This window comes from Mastomys coucha, unplaced genomic scaffold (genome assembly GCF_008632895.1).
Source record: "Mastomys coucha isolate ucsf_1 unplaced genomic scaffold, UCSF_Mcou_1 pScaffold22, whole genome shotgun sequence".
Classification (NCBI taxonomy): Eukaryota; Metazoa; Chordata; class Mammalia; order Rodentia; family Muridae; genus Mastomys; species Mastomys coucha.
The window spans coordinates 265,035,716-265,053,481 of NW_022196905.1; the positions used below are offsets into that span (position 1 = coordinate 265,035,716).

At 46.2% G+C, this 17,766-nt stretch overlaps 2 protein-coding genes and 1 long non-coding RNA gene across 5 annotated transcripts in view; 1 reads left to right on the forward strand and 2 right to left on the reverse strand.

The window, feature by feature from the left end:
* The window catches only part of LOC116070429, a 24,379-nt gene extending 23,621 nt beyond the window's left edge, over positions 1–758 (reverse strand). Inside the window, exon 1 of one of the 2 annotated variants that reach the window (XR_004110383.1) lies at positions 551–758. This is a non-coding gene — a long non-coding RNA (uncharacterized LOC116070429). The remainder of the gene's footprint in view (positions 1–550) is intronic. The other variant, XR_004110384.1, reaches the window with a different exon arrangement.
* Positions 759–762: 4 nt separating this feature from the next.
* On the forward strand, positions 763–3,785 carry LOC116070428 (cytochrome c oxidase assembly factor 6 homolog). The gene is made up of 2 exons (XM_031341843.1): positions 763–1,128; positions 3,397–3,785. Exons 1-2 carry the CDS (start codon positions 985–987, stop codon positions 3,490–3,492), a joined length of 240 nt encoding a protein of 79 aa, XP_031197703.1. The 5' UTR covers positions 763–984; the 3' UTR covers positions 3,493–3,785.
* Positions 3,646–17,766, reverse strand: part of Tarbp1 (TAR (HIV-1) RNA binding protein 1) — a 53,447-nt gene continuing 39,326 nt past the window's right edge. Inside the window, exons 22-30 of one of the 2 annotated variants that reach the window (XM_031341838.1) lie at positions 16,497–16,646; positions 14,595–14,681; positions 13,625–13,821; positions 10,316–10,397; positions 8,187–8,358; positions 6,564–6,755; positions 6,309–6,433; positions 5,866–6,002; positions 3,646–5,562 (exon numbers count right to left, since the gene is read on the reverse strand). In XM_031341838.1, coding sequence (XP_031197698.1) covers positions 5,394–5,562; positions 5,866–6,002; positions 6,309–6,433; positions 6,564–6,755; positions 8,187–8,358; positions 10,316–10,397; positions 13,625–13,821; positions 14,595–14,681; positions 16,497–16,646 — 1,311 coding nt within the window. In that variant the 3' untranslated portion in view covers positions 3,646–5,393. Of the gene's footprint in view, positions 5,563–5,865; positions 6,003–6,308; positions 6,434–6,563; positions 6,756–8,186; positions 8,359–10,040; positions 10,136–10,315; positions 10,398–13,624; positions 13,822–14,594; positions 14,682–16,496; positions 16,647–17,766 lie in introns of those variants that run through there. The other variant, XM_031341839.1, reaches the window with a different exon arrangement.

The following is a 17,766-nucleotide window of genomic DNA, read 5'->3' on the forward strand; positions in this document are numbered from 1 at the left end:
CTCGAACTCAGAAATCCGCCTGCCTCTGCCTCCCAAGTGTTGGGATTAAAGGCGTGCGCCACCACCGCTCGGCTACCAATGAATTCTTGATCATGGAGTCGGGAAGAGATATACAGACAGCTGTGGCTGGCTGTGAACACCACTGCTTTTATTCCTCACTTCATTCATGCCTGCTCCTGATGGGCCTATCTGTGGTACACAGTCATAATTGCAGCCATATAGGTAAAATAAGATAAATAAGTCTTTAAAATATATTTGCATTTTCAACTTAACTCATCTAAGGCTCTTTCATCCATTTTTTATAGTTATCAGGCATATTTACATAATGCTTTACCTTTTTATAAACTGACATTGATAAGGTAATGTCCTTAGACCCCTGGGGTATATGTCCCATATATGGCGGTGCTTAGAATCACACTGCACACCCTGAAAACCTACGGCTCTGTGAACTGGATCGGCTGGCTCTCCTGAACTAGTAAGTCTTCCTTAGGATGGCCCTAAGAAAGGCACAAGGAGCCTCCAGCATGGCCAACCTCAGCTTCACCCTCACCCGGAGTCGGGCTCTTCGGCGAGCTATCTCCTCACCGTACTGCACTGAGGAGGGAGCATGGTACCTGCTCGGCCACTTCTGCCCACTCTGGGTCCCTCCTCAGGCTGTCTAGGCCGCCGCAGTTACAGGTCACTTTTCCCCAGCGTGCAGAGGGCGGTACCAATCAGACACTAGCTTCCGCTCACAGGCCACGCCCCGGGACCGGAAATGACCCGCCAGGGAGAGGACTCAGCCGGAAGTTCCACCCTCCCATTTGCAGACGGTGGCCGGGACAGATCAATCTACAGCGGGCACTTTCGCAGTGAATATTCCTGTGTGGTCTGTGGACCTGCAGGGCGACATTGCCGCACGGGAACCACAGTCCGCATCGCGCTCCCACGTAGGCTGATCTCCCGGTCGCATGTCACGTGGTTCTCCGCGTGACCTCTGCAGGCATGGCAGCCCCGTCTATGAAGGAAAGGCAAGCATGCTGGGGCGCGCGCGACCTGTACTGGCGCTGCCTGGACGACAACGCGGAGGACGCGGTCCGGTGCAAGAAGCTGAGGAGCTCGTTCGAGGCCAGCTGCCCCCAGCAGTGGGTAAGTCCCGCGGGGCTGCTACACATCCCTGTGCGCACCCTCATCTTAGAGTAGGTTTTGAGGGACAAGGTCACGCGTTGGAAGTCACCAGTTAGTTGGTATTAATGGAGAAATGACAGCGCGCTACCAGACTCTGGTACATGGGGACACGATAATACGGTACTGTGACTTCTGCAGGCGTCCATAGTCGTTTTCACAGTCCCTCCCCTCAAGCCCCGTCATATTCAGTAGTCTGGCTCATTCAGTATCAGCTCTTCGCTCTCTTCACCTTTTCCCCTTTTCCCGGCCTCTGTAGTCTCCTATAATGACAGAGGTGTGTCCAAAGACACACGTGTGTGAGAGGGTGGGGAGGAAATGGAGGATCATGGTAATGTGTTCTGAGGGAGACACTTGGATTCATTCGCTAGGATTTTTATTCAGCCTTCGGAGGTCTTGCATCCAGATTTATGCAGCGGGAGCCATGCATCAGAGAAACATTTCTCCAGGATGAGGCAGCCTCTGTAGTGGAGAGAGGATTCGAACTAAGATCCTGAAGTTCATGTGTAATCTGCTGTACAGCGATCCTATGAGAAAGATGTGGGCTTGTGATGTACAGGGACAAGAGAACCAGGGCTCTCTGGGTGGTTGGTGCATCCACAAGTTCAGGAGGAGAAACACCCCAAGAGGTGCTGAGTTCTGAACAAGTCAACACCAAAATACTGCTCTCACTTCAAGGGTTAGTCTGTTTTGTAGCCAAATATAAGTAACTGGCTAAGGAACAGAGACTAAGGTTTCCCCCAAATAACCATATGGCAGAAGTTTCATGTAGTCTTATAGAAGGAAACAAAGGAAGCCCTAAGTCAATACAATTTTCAGATACATGGATGGAAACATCAGGTAAGTCTGTTATAGCAAAGGAAGAAAGTCTCTGCTGTCTGATGATATTCTTAGCCTTCTGGTTGGAAGGTAGTGGTCTGTTAAAACATTACAAAAGGTCTCACCTGTCACCAAGGTATTATGTCAGTCACAGAGGAGGGCAAGAGATTAAAAGGGCTAAGACCTGGCAGCATTCAAACCTCTCCGTAGTCACTCAAGTTCTGATCAGCCAATCAGTCCTGTAGAAGGTATGGCTCACCCCACCCCATTTAAGATGGGATAGAATGCCTAAAGTACCTTTAAATGTAATTGTCTCTTGGGGCACTGATTCCTGACAAATGTTACAATAACAATTTGCCACAAAATGCGAGGGATATCATATGCTTTTTAATCTTATATCCTTTATATAGCACCCATTCTAGTGCAATCAGTTTAAGATTGACAGACTGAACAGATTTATGAATGCCTTGTCAAACACAACAGAGGGACAGAGGCCATCAAACCAAAAGGACTTAAGGGGAAGGATGAGGCTTCAGATGAAGCAGTGTTGTGACAGGCTCAGTGGAGCTGTATGCAAACAGCTCCTCGACCACTCTCAACTGAGGTCCTGTTTCCCATGAAGTTGAAGATTGAACATCATGCTCAGAAACCATGTCTGAAACCTACACCTGGGTTGGCAGTCAGGGCTGCTGCCCCTCTGTGAAGGTGCCTTTGATACTCTGGGCCAGAGGGTGTTCCATTCTTCCAGATGGAACTGTAAAGGGACAAATCAGCATGCTACGCTAGAGAACAGAGTTTCTCGGTGAACAAGAAAGTAGTACTCAGGCAGGGGGTCCATTAAGACATACACCGAAGGCTTTTAACAAGAGCAGAATTTTCTAGTCTGACAGTGTACATATGAGGTATCCTGCATTTGGCCTGCCTGCAGGTGCTGGGTCAGTATCACACCCCATGAAGAAAGGAGGCTGTGAATGAAAATAAACCCAAGTCTTCATAATGTGTGACTAGTCAGTCATTTGTCTGTCTCCCCAGATGTGTTTCTAGATAAAACAGTTGATAAGAATGCCAGGGCTGGTAACTTATCTGATACACTAAACCTATAACCAGCAATCGTCTGTAAAACTGAAAGACCTGGCCAAGAGCTGCCACTAGGCTCCAATGTGCATAAAACTGTTTCAGTAAGTTCCCAGGATGTTTGGAAACCAAACAGAAACACTAGCCATGAAGGGATAGACTCATGGTTCTTCAGGCTTCTTAGAAGCTCACTAGACCCCTGACTCAGGATTCCAGAATACAAACTGCAATTCTGCTTCAATACCATTGCTACTGAGTAACATGTTACATTTACCTCTGTGCTTTTGCTTGCCTAAGCTGCATAATTTGCTCTAATGTCAGGCCTTCTTATCTTGATAGATAAAATATTTTGACAAAAGAAGAGACTACCTAAAATTCAAGGAAAAATTTGAAGCAGGAGGATTCCAGTCTTCACAGTCAACTGAAAATTCCTAGGCTCTTTCTGGACTTTCACACAAGTGGAAATCATTCCTCTGGACTTGCAGAAATGATTCCAGGACAAAAGCCGCTTGAATCACAGTGCACATCAGCTCTTGTTCTCTGTAAACAACAGTTACTAAAATGGTGAAATAACAGAAGATCTCATCATTCAAACTACAAAGGACTGCTTTAATTCAGTGAGGGATCTATTTTAAGAAAAAGCATTAAAATTATTATATAAAAAGTTTATTATAAAAATACATTGTTTATCTTCATTTCCTCCTTTGGAATAAAAGCTGCATAGTAAGCAAACATAGTTGCATATAAAATAAATTAAAACTACGATAGATTATTCTGTGTGCTACTGGCAGTTAGCATTTTAATACAGAAACTAAAAAATGAAGTTGGAAGAAGCCTTAACTAATCGATAGGTTATAATAAAACATTTGTTCAGATGTCCTCAGTGATCAGACAATACCTGGGTTGCTACATAGTTCAGTAAGACAAAGAAGAAATAAATGTAGATTGGGAAGGGAAAACTAGGGTCTATTCCAGGATGACTAAGAAAATGCCTAAGGATGTGCTCCCAAAAGTATAATACTAACTCACAAATGTGGAGGCAATACTCAAAAATCACATATTTCTTGAACTTGAATCCAGAATAAAAAAAACAAAAAACACCTCATCATTCTTAATAAGAAAAATGATCCCACTTAAAAAGTGGGCAAATTGTGTGATATATATTTCTCAAAAGAAAATGGGACAGAAGACAAATACCTAAAAAGAGCCTCCTTATCATTAAATATTAGAAAAATGGAGATTAATGCCATATTGATGTGTCACTAGATACCAGTTAGAATGGCTTCAATTAAAGTCTGACAATAATGCCAAGTGATGACAAGGATGTAGAACAAGTCACTCTTGGTGATACTGTAAACTAGGAAAGCCCTCTGCAGAGGTTTTCAGTCAAACAAGCTGATCTTTGACCCACCAGCCCCACTTGTAGCTACCTCAGCAAATGAACTGAAAGCAAAACCTGCAGCATCACTCAGTCACTTAAAACCAGATGCCCATATAAGGAGGAGATGAAATACTAGAATATCAAAAACACAAGCAAACACCTGGATGAGCTGGGAATGCACTTGGCTACCTGAAAGAAGCCAGACTATGTATGAAAGAAACTAGGTTATGTAGGTTATCTCACACCACATCTGAGTGGCATCTGGAGGAAGTGGTGGTGTGGAGATGTGGTGGTCTATGTTTGAAACATTGTTGCAGATCAAAACTTCAGGAGAAATTTGAGTATTACTCAAAGGGCTCCAGGGATAACAAGTTCCTTGATGGGTGATGTTTTAGTAGGGATTCACAGGAGTGGCTCAGCTGCACAGGGATGATGATGATAGTCCTCAGAGACAGATTTTCAACCACATCAGAGCACAACCATGTAGGGCAAATCTCCTTTAAACCTAACATGAACAATGAGGGCTCAATCCATGGCTTTGGAAATGAAGCCTAAGACCTGAGGATAAAGAACATCATTGGAGCTGATCCACATCCTGGCACATGTGTTCCCTCTCTCAGCAGGAATAGACAGGTGCCTAACAGCATGGAGAGGTGCTCATAAATAACAATGTTAGTTCTGTCAGCCTCACAATACTGGTTTCTAGGAAGAACATATCTTAAAAATTCCTTTTTTAAAATTCCATAAATGCTAAAAATATTTTAAAAGGTTAGCTAAAAAGGGGACAATATATAAAAAATGATCTACTTTAAGGCACACAAAAAGGTTTTGGCATTGAGGTGCAAGGCTAGAGACACGAAGATAACCCCAGGACATCTCAGAATATTCCGTTAGTCCAGAAGGTTACAAGTCACCATCCAAAGCACCGGGAGGGATTGCAAGTGAGGCCCTGCCTTCAGGATGGTAGCTCTGTACACCTGAGCAGCTGCTGTCTAGTATACTCCCAGATCAGCAGAGCCCCGCTCACGTGCACATTCAGTGAGCGAATGATGCCCTGCTGAGGAATCTCCACACACACATCCAGCCTCTGGATCAGGTTGGCTGGGATTCCTTCCCGCTCATTTCTGCAGAAGAAAAATAGAGCAAGACATGTTAGTCTGCCTGTAATAAGTACCTTTTACTGTTATTTTTTTAGGAGTCCTGAATGTTACTATTGGAAACAGATAAATGACATCAACCTGGGTTCCAGTAAGTAAGGGCATTACAAAGACAGGCTAATTTCGTGTCTACTAGTAAACAGCCAGGCAAGAAAAGGAAAACCAGCAGGGCCCCATAAATGCTATAAGCTCATAGAACGTTGTGTGACAGGAACAGGGGAAGTCATAAAACAGCCTAGAAAAGAGACATGGACTAGAGAATCAGCTCACCCCAACAGCAGCAGCGACTTCTCAGGGAAGCGGTACTGGGCCAGGTCTGAGCTTTGCGCTGTCTGCTCTACCCCAATGACAGTGTAGCCTTCCGCCTTTTTTTGCTGCAGATAATCCATCAGCTGGGATGGTCTCACCTTAGTGGCAGTTTTAGAAGAGCAGAATATGAAATCATTCCATTGTGACATGAGAGAGCAAAGCATTAAAACTCAAACCTGACCGTCAAAGGGCCTTTAAAGGGAAAGCAGGACAACAGGCGGCATCAGGAAGATTTCCTCCACATCACAGCCTGCTGAGTGGCGGCTAAGGGGACTGCCACAACTGCAGGTCACAGACTAAACCTGGAACTCAGTACTGAAGGATTACACTGAGAAACTGGCACAAAGACACCATGCCAAAACATCTTCATAAATACAGAATCCAATAAGCGACTTCACACTCACCTCCACCAGAGGAAGCCACTGCTCTGCAGAGACGCTGAGGTGCTGGAACTGCCTGTCGCTGACACACTGAAGACTGCCGACGACAAGTACTGCAGCCCCAAACACCTCGCAGGTCCTGCACAGCCCTGTACAGAATGGCCCGTTACCAAGACTGTCTCCAGCGTGTCACAGGGTTCACACCACCCCAGCCTTTCCTCTGAAGCCTGCCTGGAGGACTGTGTGGAACAGCCAGCCACAAAGGGTAGGCGACTTTACCTCCCAGGTTGGTTGGCTTGTCGATGAGTGAGGCCACAACGATCAGTCTGCTAATAGACTTTCCGAGCTTGGCAGCCCGGTCCTGAAAGGCAAGCTCCAGGTCTGACTCCAGAGCACTTTGTCCCCATGGGATGATTTTTTTCTGGACATCAGCCCACTCTGATTGGCTGTCCGCTTCACCCAAAGTAGAACCTGAGAAGAGATAATAGTGCCTGCATGTGACTTAGCCTGAGTCAATTCTCTTTGCATCTTCAGGCATATTTCTAAATATTCTTTCCTTGTTGTTAACACTTGTATACAACCTGGTTGTATTGTATATGCGCCACATGCATGCAGGTGCCCAGAAAGACCAAAAGAGGGCATTGAATACCCTGGAGCTGGGGTTACAGGTGGTCACGAGCCACCTCATGTGGATGCTGAGAATGCAGCAGTCTGCTCAACATCACATCCTCACAAGGGTCTCTCAGCCCTTGGTGCACTCTCCACTGGGCTGGATTTCCTGGGGTTTTGCTGCCACTGTATGATCTATCTGTATGCAGCTGTCTGCTGTTAAAGAACACAAGCTGTGGGAGGTGCCTTGTCTATGCCTAGCACACTAGATGGCAGTAGTGAATCCCCATCGAATGGATGAGTAGTTCAGGTGATCTGTCCAAAGACGTAACACTGAACCATCTCCACCTTTCACAGAACTCTACCCAGACACGATGAATTAAAACCACGGGGTGGGACTGGAGCCTGCAGTTGTAAAAAATTACACATATTGATTGGGAGGTGAGGGGACATGCTTGTCATGGTGTCATGGTGTGCATGTGGAAGTCAAGTGACATGTGAGAATTAGTTGTCTCCTACCATATAGGTCGAACTCGGGTAATCAGGCTTGACAGCAAGCATCCACTGAGCCATCTCACCTGCACTGGAGGCTGCATTTTTAATAAGCTAAGTACTGCCTGGAGACATGGAACACCTAAACAGCAACAGTAGGGCTGGCAGGGAATGGCTGGAGAGTTAGGAAGAAAAACAGCAATAGGAGACCAAGAGAGGAAGCTTACAAAGAGGGCAGGCAGGGGGAAGCCCCAGCTTAGATTTTAGGGACTCTGGCTTTGGGAAAGCAGTCACAGTGGTAGGTACAGTTAGGGAGAGCTGGGGGTGGGAATGGGGGTGCAAACTGAGGGAGGAGCCAGCAGAATGATGCTGTCCTAGACACACTGAGCCACTGGCTTTTCAGGGACACCTGATTGTCACTGGAAGAGGGAAGGCTGTGGGGAAAGTGCAGAAGGGTTGCCTAACCAGACCCAGAAGGACCAGAATCCAGAGCTCTACTCTGTTATAAGCAGGCAAGAACATGACATCATGTTTAGCCTATGGAAAGCCTACCTTTCTAGAATAAACCACAGACAATGAATTCTACTTAAAAAGGAAGCCACCATCATTAAAGAAAGATGAGCTGTCTGGAAAGCAAGCATCCAGCTAAAAGTCCTGGTCAGAGCCAAGCCACATATGTGCTTGCCTTCTCTTAAGTAGAGGCAGAGACCCAGGTCACTGAAACAAAATCATCAAGACCTGTTCAAGAACAGCAGTCAGGAGCCCTCACCAATGAACCAGGGTAAAAGGAAGCTCCCTTACCTGGGTCCTGCTGGGACCAGTCTCCTGGACTCAGCTCACCGAGTGCAGCCCTAGACAGGTACCACTGAGACCCTGCATTGGAAGGGATGTCTGTGAAGTTGGCAAATTTATCCAGGGCGATCCACTCTTCTTCAGTGACACCCGAGAGCCGTGGGAGTGTGTAAAATATGGTCTGAAAAGAGAGTTGTAAAATCTATTATTTTCCATAAAAAAAATAGAGGGGGGGGGGAAAAACCCAAAAGACAAAAATCACCAAAACCAAACCAGGTTTTATTGATGCTAGTGCTTCTCTCAAGCCACTCTCGACTTGCAGGCTCTCAGGCCTGCCATACCTCTGTTGGTATGCTTCACTCTGCCCTAGGACATTCAGAGACTCACTTAGGGACCCCCACCCCCCAGAGTATGTAAGGCCTCTCTAGCACTAACTACATATGACTACTATGATCAAGAGCACACCATGCTTCAAAGAGCATTATTACTAAAGAGACACCTATACCCAAAGGCAGTGTCCGGGCCACCAGACACTCATCCCATGCTCAGTTCCACTGCAGACATCCAAAATCTGTATCCTGACTCAACTGTGTAACTCACTGTGTGACATGGGGAGAGCCGTGAAGCCTTTGTCAGCTTCCCTTCACCGTTTGCAAGAAGGTGGGTCCCTGGAGCCTATGAGGCCACAAGGCCACCTTTCTGTCCCTCCTCCCAGAAGAACTCTCAACCATGAAAAGGCACATGAGAGAGAGAGGCACTTAAAAGCGAAATGACACCCAAGGCACATGTCTTCAAGGCGGTTCTAAGGCAGACACGGTTTGCTTCAGGGTAGTTCTGAGGCAAATATGGTTTGTTTCGTGCTAGCCACATTCGTACAGATTTAAACTGGTACCATGATGGAGTGTAATGGTTAACAGTTGGGCCTCCTAAGCCCAGCTCCAAACACTAAGGCTCGGTGACAGAGTCTGGAGGACCATGAGCTCTCGCCCTCGAAGTCTACACACACAACCCCCACTGCTGCTCACCGCTCTGCTTGGTATTGCTGAGGATGAGATAAGAGCTGAAAGCACGACTGGCAGCGGGGAGGGGAAGGAGAAAGGACTCAGAGCTTGGGGGTAGCCTGGGAAAAGGTGGATGAGATGCTAGAGAGCCCTTAGGAAGGTATCAGCAGAGGGCTGTGGGGCCAAATAGTGAAAAATCCTAGTGTGTCTTATCTTGAGAAGAATGATATTGGTAGTGTGACTGAAACATGCTTTCATGTTTGTGTGTGTATATATATGTGTATGTGTGCATGTGTGTGTGTATCTATGTGTATATGTGAGTATCCGTATATATATGTGTGTATATGTATATATGTGTGTATGTGTATGTATATATATATGTATATATATATATATAATGCATGTATGGGTGTATGTATGTGTATATAGATATGTGTGTGTATATATGTGTGTATGGAGATATATGTGTGTATGTATATATATGTGTGTGTGTGTGTGTATGGGTGCATGTGTGTAGCTAGGTTCCCAATATAGACCCCCCCATCAGAGGAAAAGTCATTCAGGTCAGGTGCTCTCCCTTTAGAGCTAGGTAGGCAGCCCAGTGCCATAGCTGGAGTTGAGAAGGGTTTAAGAATTCCTGGTGCTCTAAATTTTAAGAATTTATACTCTGATGTCATTTATTCTAACTGCAATATGTATGTTGACAGTTTTTAAAATTACATAAGCACTCTGCTACTTTCAGCAAAGCAGGCCACCATTTGCCATACATTTCATTACCCCGAACCTAAAAGGATCAACTGCCATTAACAAGAGATCTTTTGTTCTTGCATTGGTAACAGGCTTCAGTACAAGAAAGTCTCACCTGCACACATGTTCTCTCACTCAAATCCTTTCAGAAATCTGTTCTGATTTCTGCTTAGAGTTAAATATTCCCTTCCAAGGTTTACAAGCCAGACACTGCCAGAGAAATAGAAAGTGAGAATGACTAGCTAGTTGTCACTGCTGAGGGGTGAACTGCAAGCACATTCACAACGTCACAGGGTCAAGGGGACAGAGGATGAACCTCATCACAGCTGGGGCAGGAAAGAGCATCAGGCCTGCAGACAGCAGATAGCCTACATGTTACACTCAGCTTACCTCCAGACAGTAGTCCTTCAGGGGGTGAAAGGTGGAGAAGAAGAAATGGTCCTGGATGCGCTGCCAGTTCTTCCTGGCGTTCCTGAGGGGGAAGGCGGGGAAGAAACAGCTCTGGAGGGGAAGTCAGTACAGTACCTTAAAGAATCCTCTATCCCAGACTCATAGTCCATACACTCCAACATTAATGAATGTTATGTTCTAGTGCTGTCTCTGCCTGCCTGTCTCTGAGGTTGTGATTTGAATGAGAAATGTCCCCCGTAGGCTTATATATTTGAACACCTGATCACCAACCAGAAGGTGGTGTTTGGGAAAGTTTAGGTTTATGGTCTTGCTGGAAGAAGTATGTCACTGAGGGCAGGCTTTGAAAGTTCACAGCCCCATCCTATTTCTAGTTCTGTTCCTTGATGTGATCTCTCAGCTTCTTCCTCTTCCTGCTGCTTGCTGTCAGGCATCCTCAGCATGGTGAACACATCACCCTAGAACCATAAGCCAAGACAAACTCTTCCTTCTGTAACTTGCATATGGCTGTGTTTATCAGTCACCAACATGAGGCTACTAGGGAATAATCCCTGGGGCCTCATGTATGCCAGGTGAACACATTGCCCTTGAGTTCTGTCCCCAGCATACAATGTGTATTTTAAACTGCCACACAGAATTATTCTCACTTTAGTTGTTTGGTTGTGGTTTTTGAGATAGAGTCTCAGGTTCATGAGTATAACCTTGAACTGAAGACAATCTTGAACATCTCTACTTCCAAGTGCTGGGATTACAAATACATGTGACCATACCTAGGTTTTTCTTCCTCCTCCTCTTCCTCCTCCTCCTTCTCTTCCTCCTCCTCCTCCTCCTCCCCTCCTCCTCCTCCTCCTCCTCCTCCTCTCCTCTTCCTCCTCCTCCTCTTCCTCCTTCTCTTCCTCCTCCTCCTCCTCCTCCTCCTCCTCCTCCTCCTCCTCCTTCTTCTTCTCTTTAAACTAGGCATTGTAATGCTATACTACAATTCTAACACTCAGTAGTCAGGCAGGAAGACTGCCAGGAGAATAAAGCCAACCTGAACTACATAGCCAAAACACTGTATCAAAAATCAAAGTTTTGCTTTGTTCTTTGTTGTTCTGGGTGTGAACCCAGGCCTCATGCCCTCCAGAATGTACTCAGCCCACTCAGCTAGCCCACAGAGTTTTATATTTTGAAATGGAACTCAAGGATGAACAGAGAAACTAAGTAATGCTTTCAAAATCATATAAAAACAAACCCAAAAAACAAACAACAGCAACAACAAAAGGAATAAAACCCAGGTCTCTGAGTGTCAAACACAGGCATTGTCCAGTGGAACATGAAGAAGGTGGAAAACACACTTCCCTTTGTAGCCCAGGCTAGCCTCAAACTCAGTCACATAATACAGACCCAAAACACCCATCACCTCTGGGGTTGGGGTCCCTGTGTCTCTGCCTGGCAGTGGACCCTTCTCTCCTAGAGGCTATGGTTTTCACTGTGAAGGCACACAACACAGCTACACAGTATCCATCCACAAAACCCAAAATGCACTATTTGCCTCGAAACCCAGCCACCAGGTTTAAAAGGCAAAAGAAGTGAGGTAAAAGACATGTGACAGGATAAGCCATTTAGAACTGGGGCCATCAGTGGGAACTGTGCAGCACTTTCAGTCTACGAGACTTCCTATACTTTGCCCTTTAAAGAATTTTAAGCATAAGTTCCTTGTACCTCACCTTTCTCACTGCCTATGTTTTCGATAAAATGAATGACAAGAAGTACTTTAAACGTTCCAAGCATCTAAACACAAACATAATGAAAACCAGACAACCTACTGCAGAGAGGTCACAGGTGTCTACCACTTTTAAACCTGTGCTATTCAGGTTCCATTCCCATCCACACTGTTGTGCTCAACCCAGTGCTCTGCAGGTTCTATCCCTGCTCATGCTGCTGGTGCAACCCCCAGCCGTGTTGTTACATTGAGCCTGTCTTCGCTCACACGCTTCAAGCTCCCGTCCATTTATCCCCTTAGCAGCCTCAGATCTGAGTAAGCAGCTTCCCTCTCACTGTGCAGACTGTTTCGGACATGCTCCTCACCTAAAGCCAAGGCCTACAGGTATTGGTCACTGTCATCCTAACTCTAACTCTTTTCAGTTCTCTGAATGCCTAGATACTTGCCCCATGTCCCGAGGACTGGCCAGTGACCCACCTGCCACCAATCTCCAATTCCCAAAGCTGCTTCTCTTGCCCAGAAGTCTCTTTTCACTCACCAATTCCTGCTCTTTTGGAAGTCACAGAGGATGCTGGGTAAAGGACTTCTCTAAGACCACACTCTTCAAACTGCAGATGCCAGGCCTTCTTGAGGGCGACCAGAGCATGGAGCCAAACACTGAAGTTGTGGCTCAGACACCACTGGAGGGCAGCAGTGTGGATGGGAATGGAACACACACACACACACACACACACACACAAATATGGTGCCCACTGCGTTCCTGTCACCTACTGAAAGACCTGCGCACTGAGGTGACTGCTTGACGATCGATCCTCTTTACCTGACTGAGCCACATAAAGACAGGACCTCTGTCTACCTGGCTTGCTGAGTTGTATGCCTGCCACAGAGGTCTCAAAGAGGAGTGTGCACATAGAGAACAGAAAAACTACAAAGCTCAGAATGCTTGATTCTCACTGACTGTGTCCCTATTTGGGACCAGGAGTTTTATTGATTTATAATAATAAAATAAAGTGTATGGGATCTGAGCCAAATATTTTTAGGGACCAGGGACCTTAATCTAGGATCCACGGGCAGAGAAAACAGCTCAGTGCTCACTAGGCAGCCATGACCTCACCACAGAAAGCAATGCTCAACTGGAAGTGGGCAGCAGAGGGGTGAAGGGCCACACTGAGGTCAGTCGGGCTTCCTCCAGGCTGCCTGCCTGCTGTGCAGGAGCCAACTCAAGAATTTACAAGGCTCAAATAAAGGATGAGTATAAAAACCCCAATCTGGCCCAGTGTTGGTAGCTCACGCCTTTAATCCCAGCACTTGGGAGACAGAGGCAGGCAAATTGAAGCTAGCCTGATCTACAGAGCAAATTTCAGGACAGCCAAGATTACACAGAAAATCCCTGTCTCAGAAAACAAAACAACAAGAAAACCAAAACCCCCAACCTGGATTCATCATCAGTCTAGCTATCTTAGCATCATCTTTTGCATGGGGCTGACCCAAGCCCTTCTTTGCTCTAGCACAGTGGGACAGCGACAGAGAAAAGGATAACAAGGCTCCTCTAGGCTCTGCTGGGAAGAGCAACCATGAGGCATCCTCACCCTGCTCCGTGCATGCTCTCCGCTTGGCTGAGGCTACACTCGATGACTGTGGTCCAGGCGCCACACTCTTCAAACTGCAGTGCTTTACACAGATGCCAGGCCTTCTTGAGGGCTACCAGAGCATAGAGCCGAACACTGAAGTTGTGGCTCAGACACCACTGGAGGGCAACGGTGAGGGCTTGTTTCAGAACCTGCTTCTGCAAAGACAGAGGAAACAGCTTGAGGGGGAGGCGTGGCCGCATGAGCAAGGCTGGCTGTTAGGAATGGAGGACTGACAGAGGGCACAGACACCAACTCTGGCAAGCCTTTCACTGGCCTGGCTATGGGGCTGCATCTTCCTCCCAGGCAACTGAGCTCAGCAACACTCACAACTGTCTCCAGGAAAAAGGTTTCAAGTGTCCCCATTCTTCTAATGGCTACAGTATGTCCCCCTCTCTTACAATCTATGTTGACATCAATCTTTATGCTGGTGTGACACGGCCATTATGTTCTAGAAATGTGACTCCTGCCTTATTACATGACCCAGGCTGAAAAGTAAGGAAGTGTCCTATAGGAGTCCCACTTTTGGAGAACCTGAGGGACCCACCTTCCTCCATCAAGTGCTGAGCTCTTGAACTCCCCAACAGCCACCTTGAGCCACTCAGAGGCAAAATTAAGAAGCAGGCATGGGATACTTGAGAGGTGGCAGCAGAGCAATCAGAAGTTCAGGGTCAGTTTGGGCTAATCCCACAAGGACACTTTACAGTTTAAGGTCAGATAGAGAAGAGGGTGGGTCTGGGAGGAGTTGGAGGAGGGGTGGATATGATCAAATGGCATTGTAAGAAATTCTTAAGTATCTAATAAGATGAGGAAGAAACACATCCTAAAGATAACTAACCATGAAACAATCAAGAACAAAACTGTGTAAATACATTCTTTATATTAGAACGCCAAGTCCACAAACTCTTCTTGCAAATAATTCAAAACTCACCTTTTCTGGAATATTCTGAACGATGATGTCCAAATGTGATAAAACAGATAAAAATGTACAAATGCTTGTTTTAATTTTTTCTTCACCCTGACAGAAGATGAGATAGAAGGATCGTCATTTGGGGCTTAGCTGTGAGCAGAGGCTGCTGGACCCTGAGTGGACAGAGGTAGGAGGCAGCCTCTGTGCTCTCCCCTGAAGCAGCTTGAGCTTGCCATGTGTAGGGCACAGGACTGAAAACCAGAGAGGAGGAGCACTCCCTGCAGCCCAAGGCAATGCAGACAACGCAGAGAGTACAGTCAGGCAGCACTGAATGGCCTCACAGGTACCAAGCCCCTAGGCCAGGAGCGGGGATTGGGGTCAGCACCCAGAAGAAGCTGGTAAAAAGAGCAAGATAAATAAAGACACAGGGCAGAGGGGGTGAGAGTCTCACTGACCCTTGGGACAGTATCCTGCTGTTACACACAAGGTGACAGCCACGGGGAAGAAATGCCATCTGGAGCCCTAGCCCTTGCAGATACATATGGATACCAAGACTCTCAGGGTGTAGAACCACCAAGGACAGATGCTGTTCACATGGCTAGGTATGTGTTGAGCTTCCTAACACCCCAAACCTGGTCTGGGTGTCTATCCTGAAGAAACAGGGATGGGATCCAGGAGGGCAAAGAGCCTACTGTGGCCATCAACACTCATATCAAATGTTATTTTCACATGGCATGAGAACAAGGTGAGGTTAATGCTGTCAACAAAAGGGACAAGCCTCTGGGCACACCAGTGAGGGATGACCTAGACTAGGTAAACGGAGTTGGAGAGAAAATGAGCCAAGCATCACCGTTCATCCCTTCCTGCTTCCTGACGACAGACATAATGTGACCTCACACTCCTGCAGCCATGCCTTACCCACCATGATGGCCTGCAACCCTCACACTGTGAGCCAGAGTGAACCCCTCCTTCCTCAAGTTGCTTTTGTCAGGAATTTTATCAGAGCTATAAGAAGTAACGTGGGAAGGGGTGAGGTAAGAGTTGGTGCCGGCTCACATGAGATAGAATAGCTATGAGCTAACACTTGTCCTTGGCTAGGTGTCAAGTATTTCCTTCTAGACCCTCTGTGGTGACTGGAATATGCTTGGCCCAGAGAGTGGCACTATTTGGAGGTGTGGCCTTGTTGAAGGAGGAAGTGTGTCCTAGCTGCCTGGAAGCTAGTCTTCTAGAGGCCTTCAGATGAAGATGTGTAATTCTCAGCTCATCTTGTACTATGCCTGCCTGGACACTGCCATTCTCCTTCTTTGGTAATTGACTGAACCTCTGAATCTGTAAGTCAGCCCCAATTAAATGCTGTCCTTATAAAAGCTGCCTTGGTCATGGTGTCTGTTCACAGCAGTAAAACCCTCACTGAGACGCTCTATTTTGGTTGTTTGAAATTTCCCTTCTAAAGCTCTTTTCAAAGGGAAGGAAGTAATTCATTCCTCACCTTCCTTATTTCTAGCATCCAAGCCAGGCCACAGCTTGGTATTACACAGCATCCATTTGGTTTGCTTCTTTGTTTTGTGTTGTTTGAGACAGTGCCTCACTACACAACCCAGGCTGGTCTGGAATTTCTGATTCCCCTGCCTCAGACTCCCGAGTGCTGGGTTTACAGGTGTGTGACATCATACCTGCCCCCCCTTACATCTTAATAGCAAAAGCCTTTCCCATCTTTATTTTGTCAAAATTAGAACAAATCACAACACACTCAAGACAAACTTGGGGAATTTCTGTCGCCCAATCGCACTCAGGATGCACAATCATAAACTACAATGTCAACATTACAGTCACTGAGGGACAGAAACAGGCACTGAAGTGAGGTGCACCTCCACAGTCACACCCTTTCCTAGTTCAGAACAGCAGAAGAAAATCCTTACTTACGTAAGAAAAACACGCCCAGAACTTTGGAAGAAACTCAGGGAATTTATGAAGAATCAATATAATAAGCCACTCAATAAAATATTTTATGGAAGCTTGATTATTCGTGAAGCCAGCATGGAAAACCTTGTCAATAATCCCATGTAAGAAGTTCTGAGGGAGAAAACATATATTAAATTGTTAACACACTATACCTTTTCAAAAACAAACCCTCCCCAACTGAGGCTGGATAGATGGCTCCGAAAAGGCTGCTGCTCTTGTTGAAGGCCTGGGCACACTTCCCAGAGCCCAGACTTGTCACTCCAGTTCTGGGGATCTGACACCTCTTCCAGCCTCTGTGGGCACTGTACACACATAGTGCACAGACATACATGCTGGAAAACACTCACACACATAAAATATAAGACTGACTTTGTGCTAGAGCATTTCTAGTGAGCATCTTACTGTTTACTTAGGCGTCAATTCTATGATGAAGGTTTTGATTGTCTAGGTTTTGACAGGGAAAGATACAGAAGTTTAATAATTTCACTAAGTGATATATTTACCTCATTTCTGTGGGTGGTGCATATATATGTAAATGTTCACATGTGCATGGACTTATGTGCAGGTAAGTATGCACATACATATGGAGGCAGGCCACAAGTCATCAGTGTCAGGTGTTTTCCTCAGTCACTCTCTGCCTTATTTTTTGAGGTAGGGTCTCTCCAATTTGGATAGACTGGCTGACCAGCAAGCCGTAGAGCGACACCCCCTAAGCAATGGGATAACGGTGTGCTACCGAGCTTGGATCTTTATGTGGGTACTGGGGAATGACCTCAAGTTTTCCCACTGAGCTATCACCCCCGGGCTCAGCCTTGTCCTTAAGTGGCAGCACTCATGTGCAGCCTATTTCACCCAGCAGCTCAGAAACACCTGGATAAAGAGCAAAGCTCCAGACAGTGAATGCATCCACCCACCTGTGCTCTAGTCTCTCAGCTCTATGGCCACCCCCACCCCCACTCCCACCCCCACTCCCACTCCCACCCCCACTCCCACTCCCAGCTGTTCTTTGGACTAGACCTTGAGCTCCAACTTCACCTCTCCATCTCACCATTCCTCTTTACAATCATTACCTCTGCCTGAGCAGTGATACACATGTAAGCATCAGGTAAGAGCACTTATTTATATAAGCATTTTTATATAACATTTATTTAATAGTTATATTTAAAAATAATGCCTGTTACATTTTTTATTTTAAAGAGGAAAATCATTCTTTTTTTTTTTTTTTTTTTTT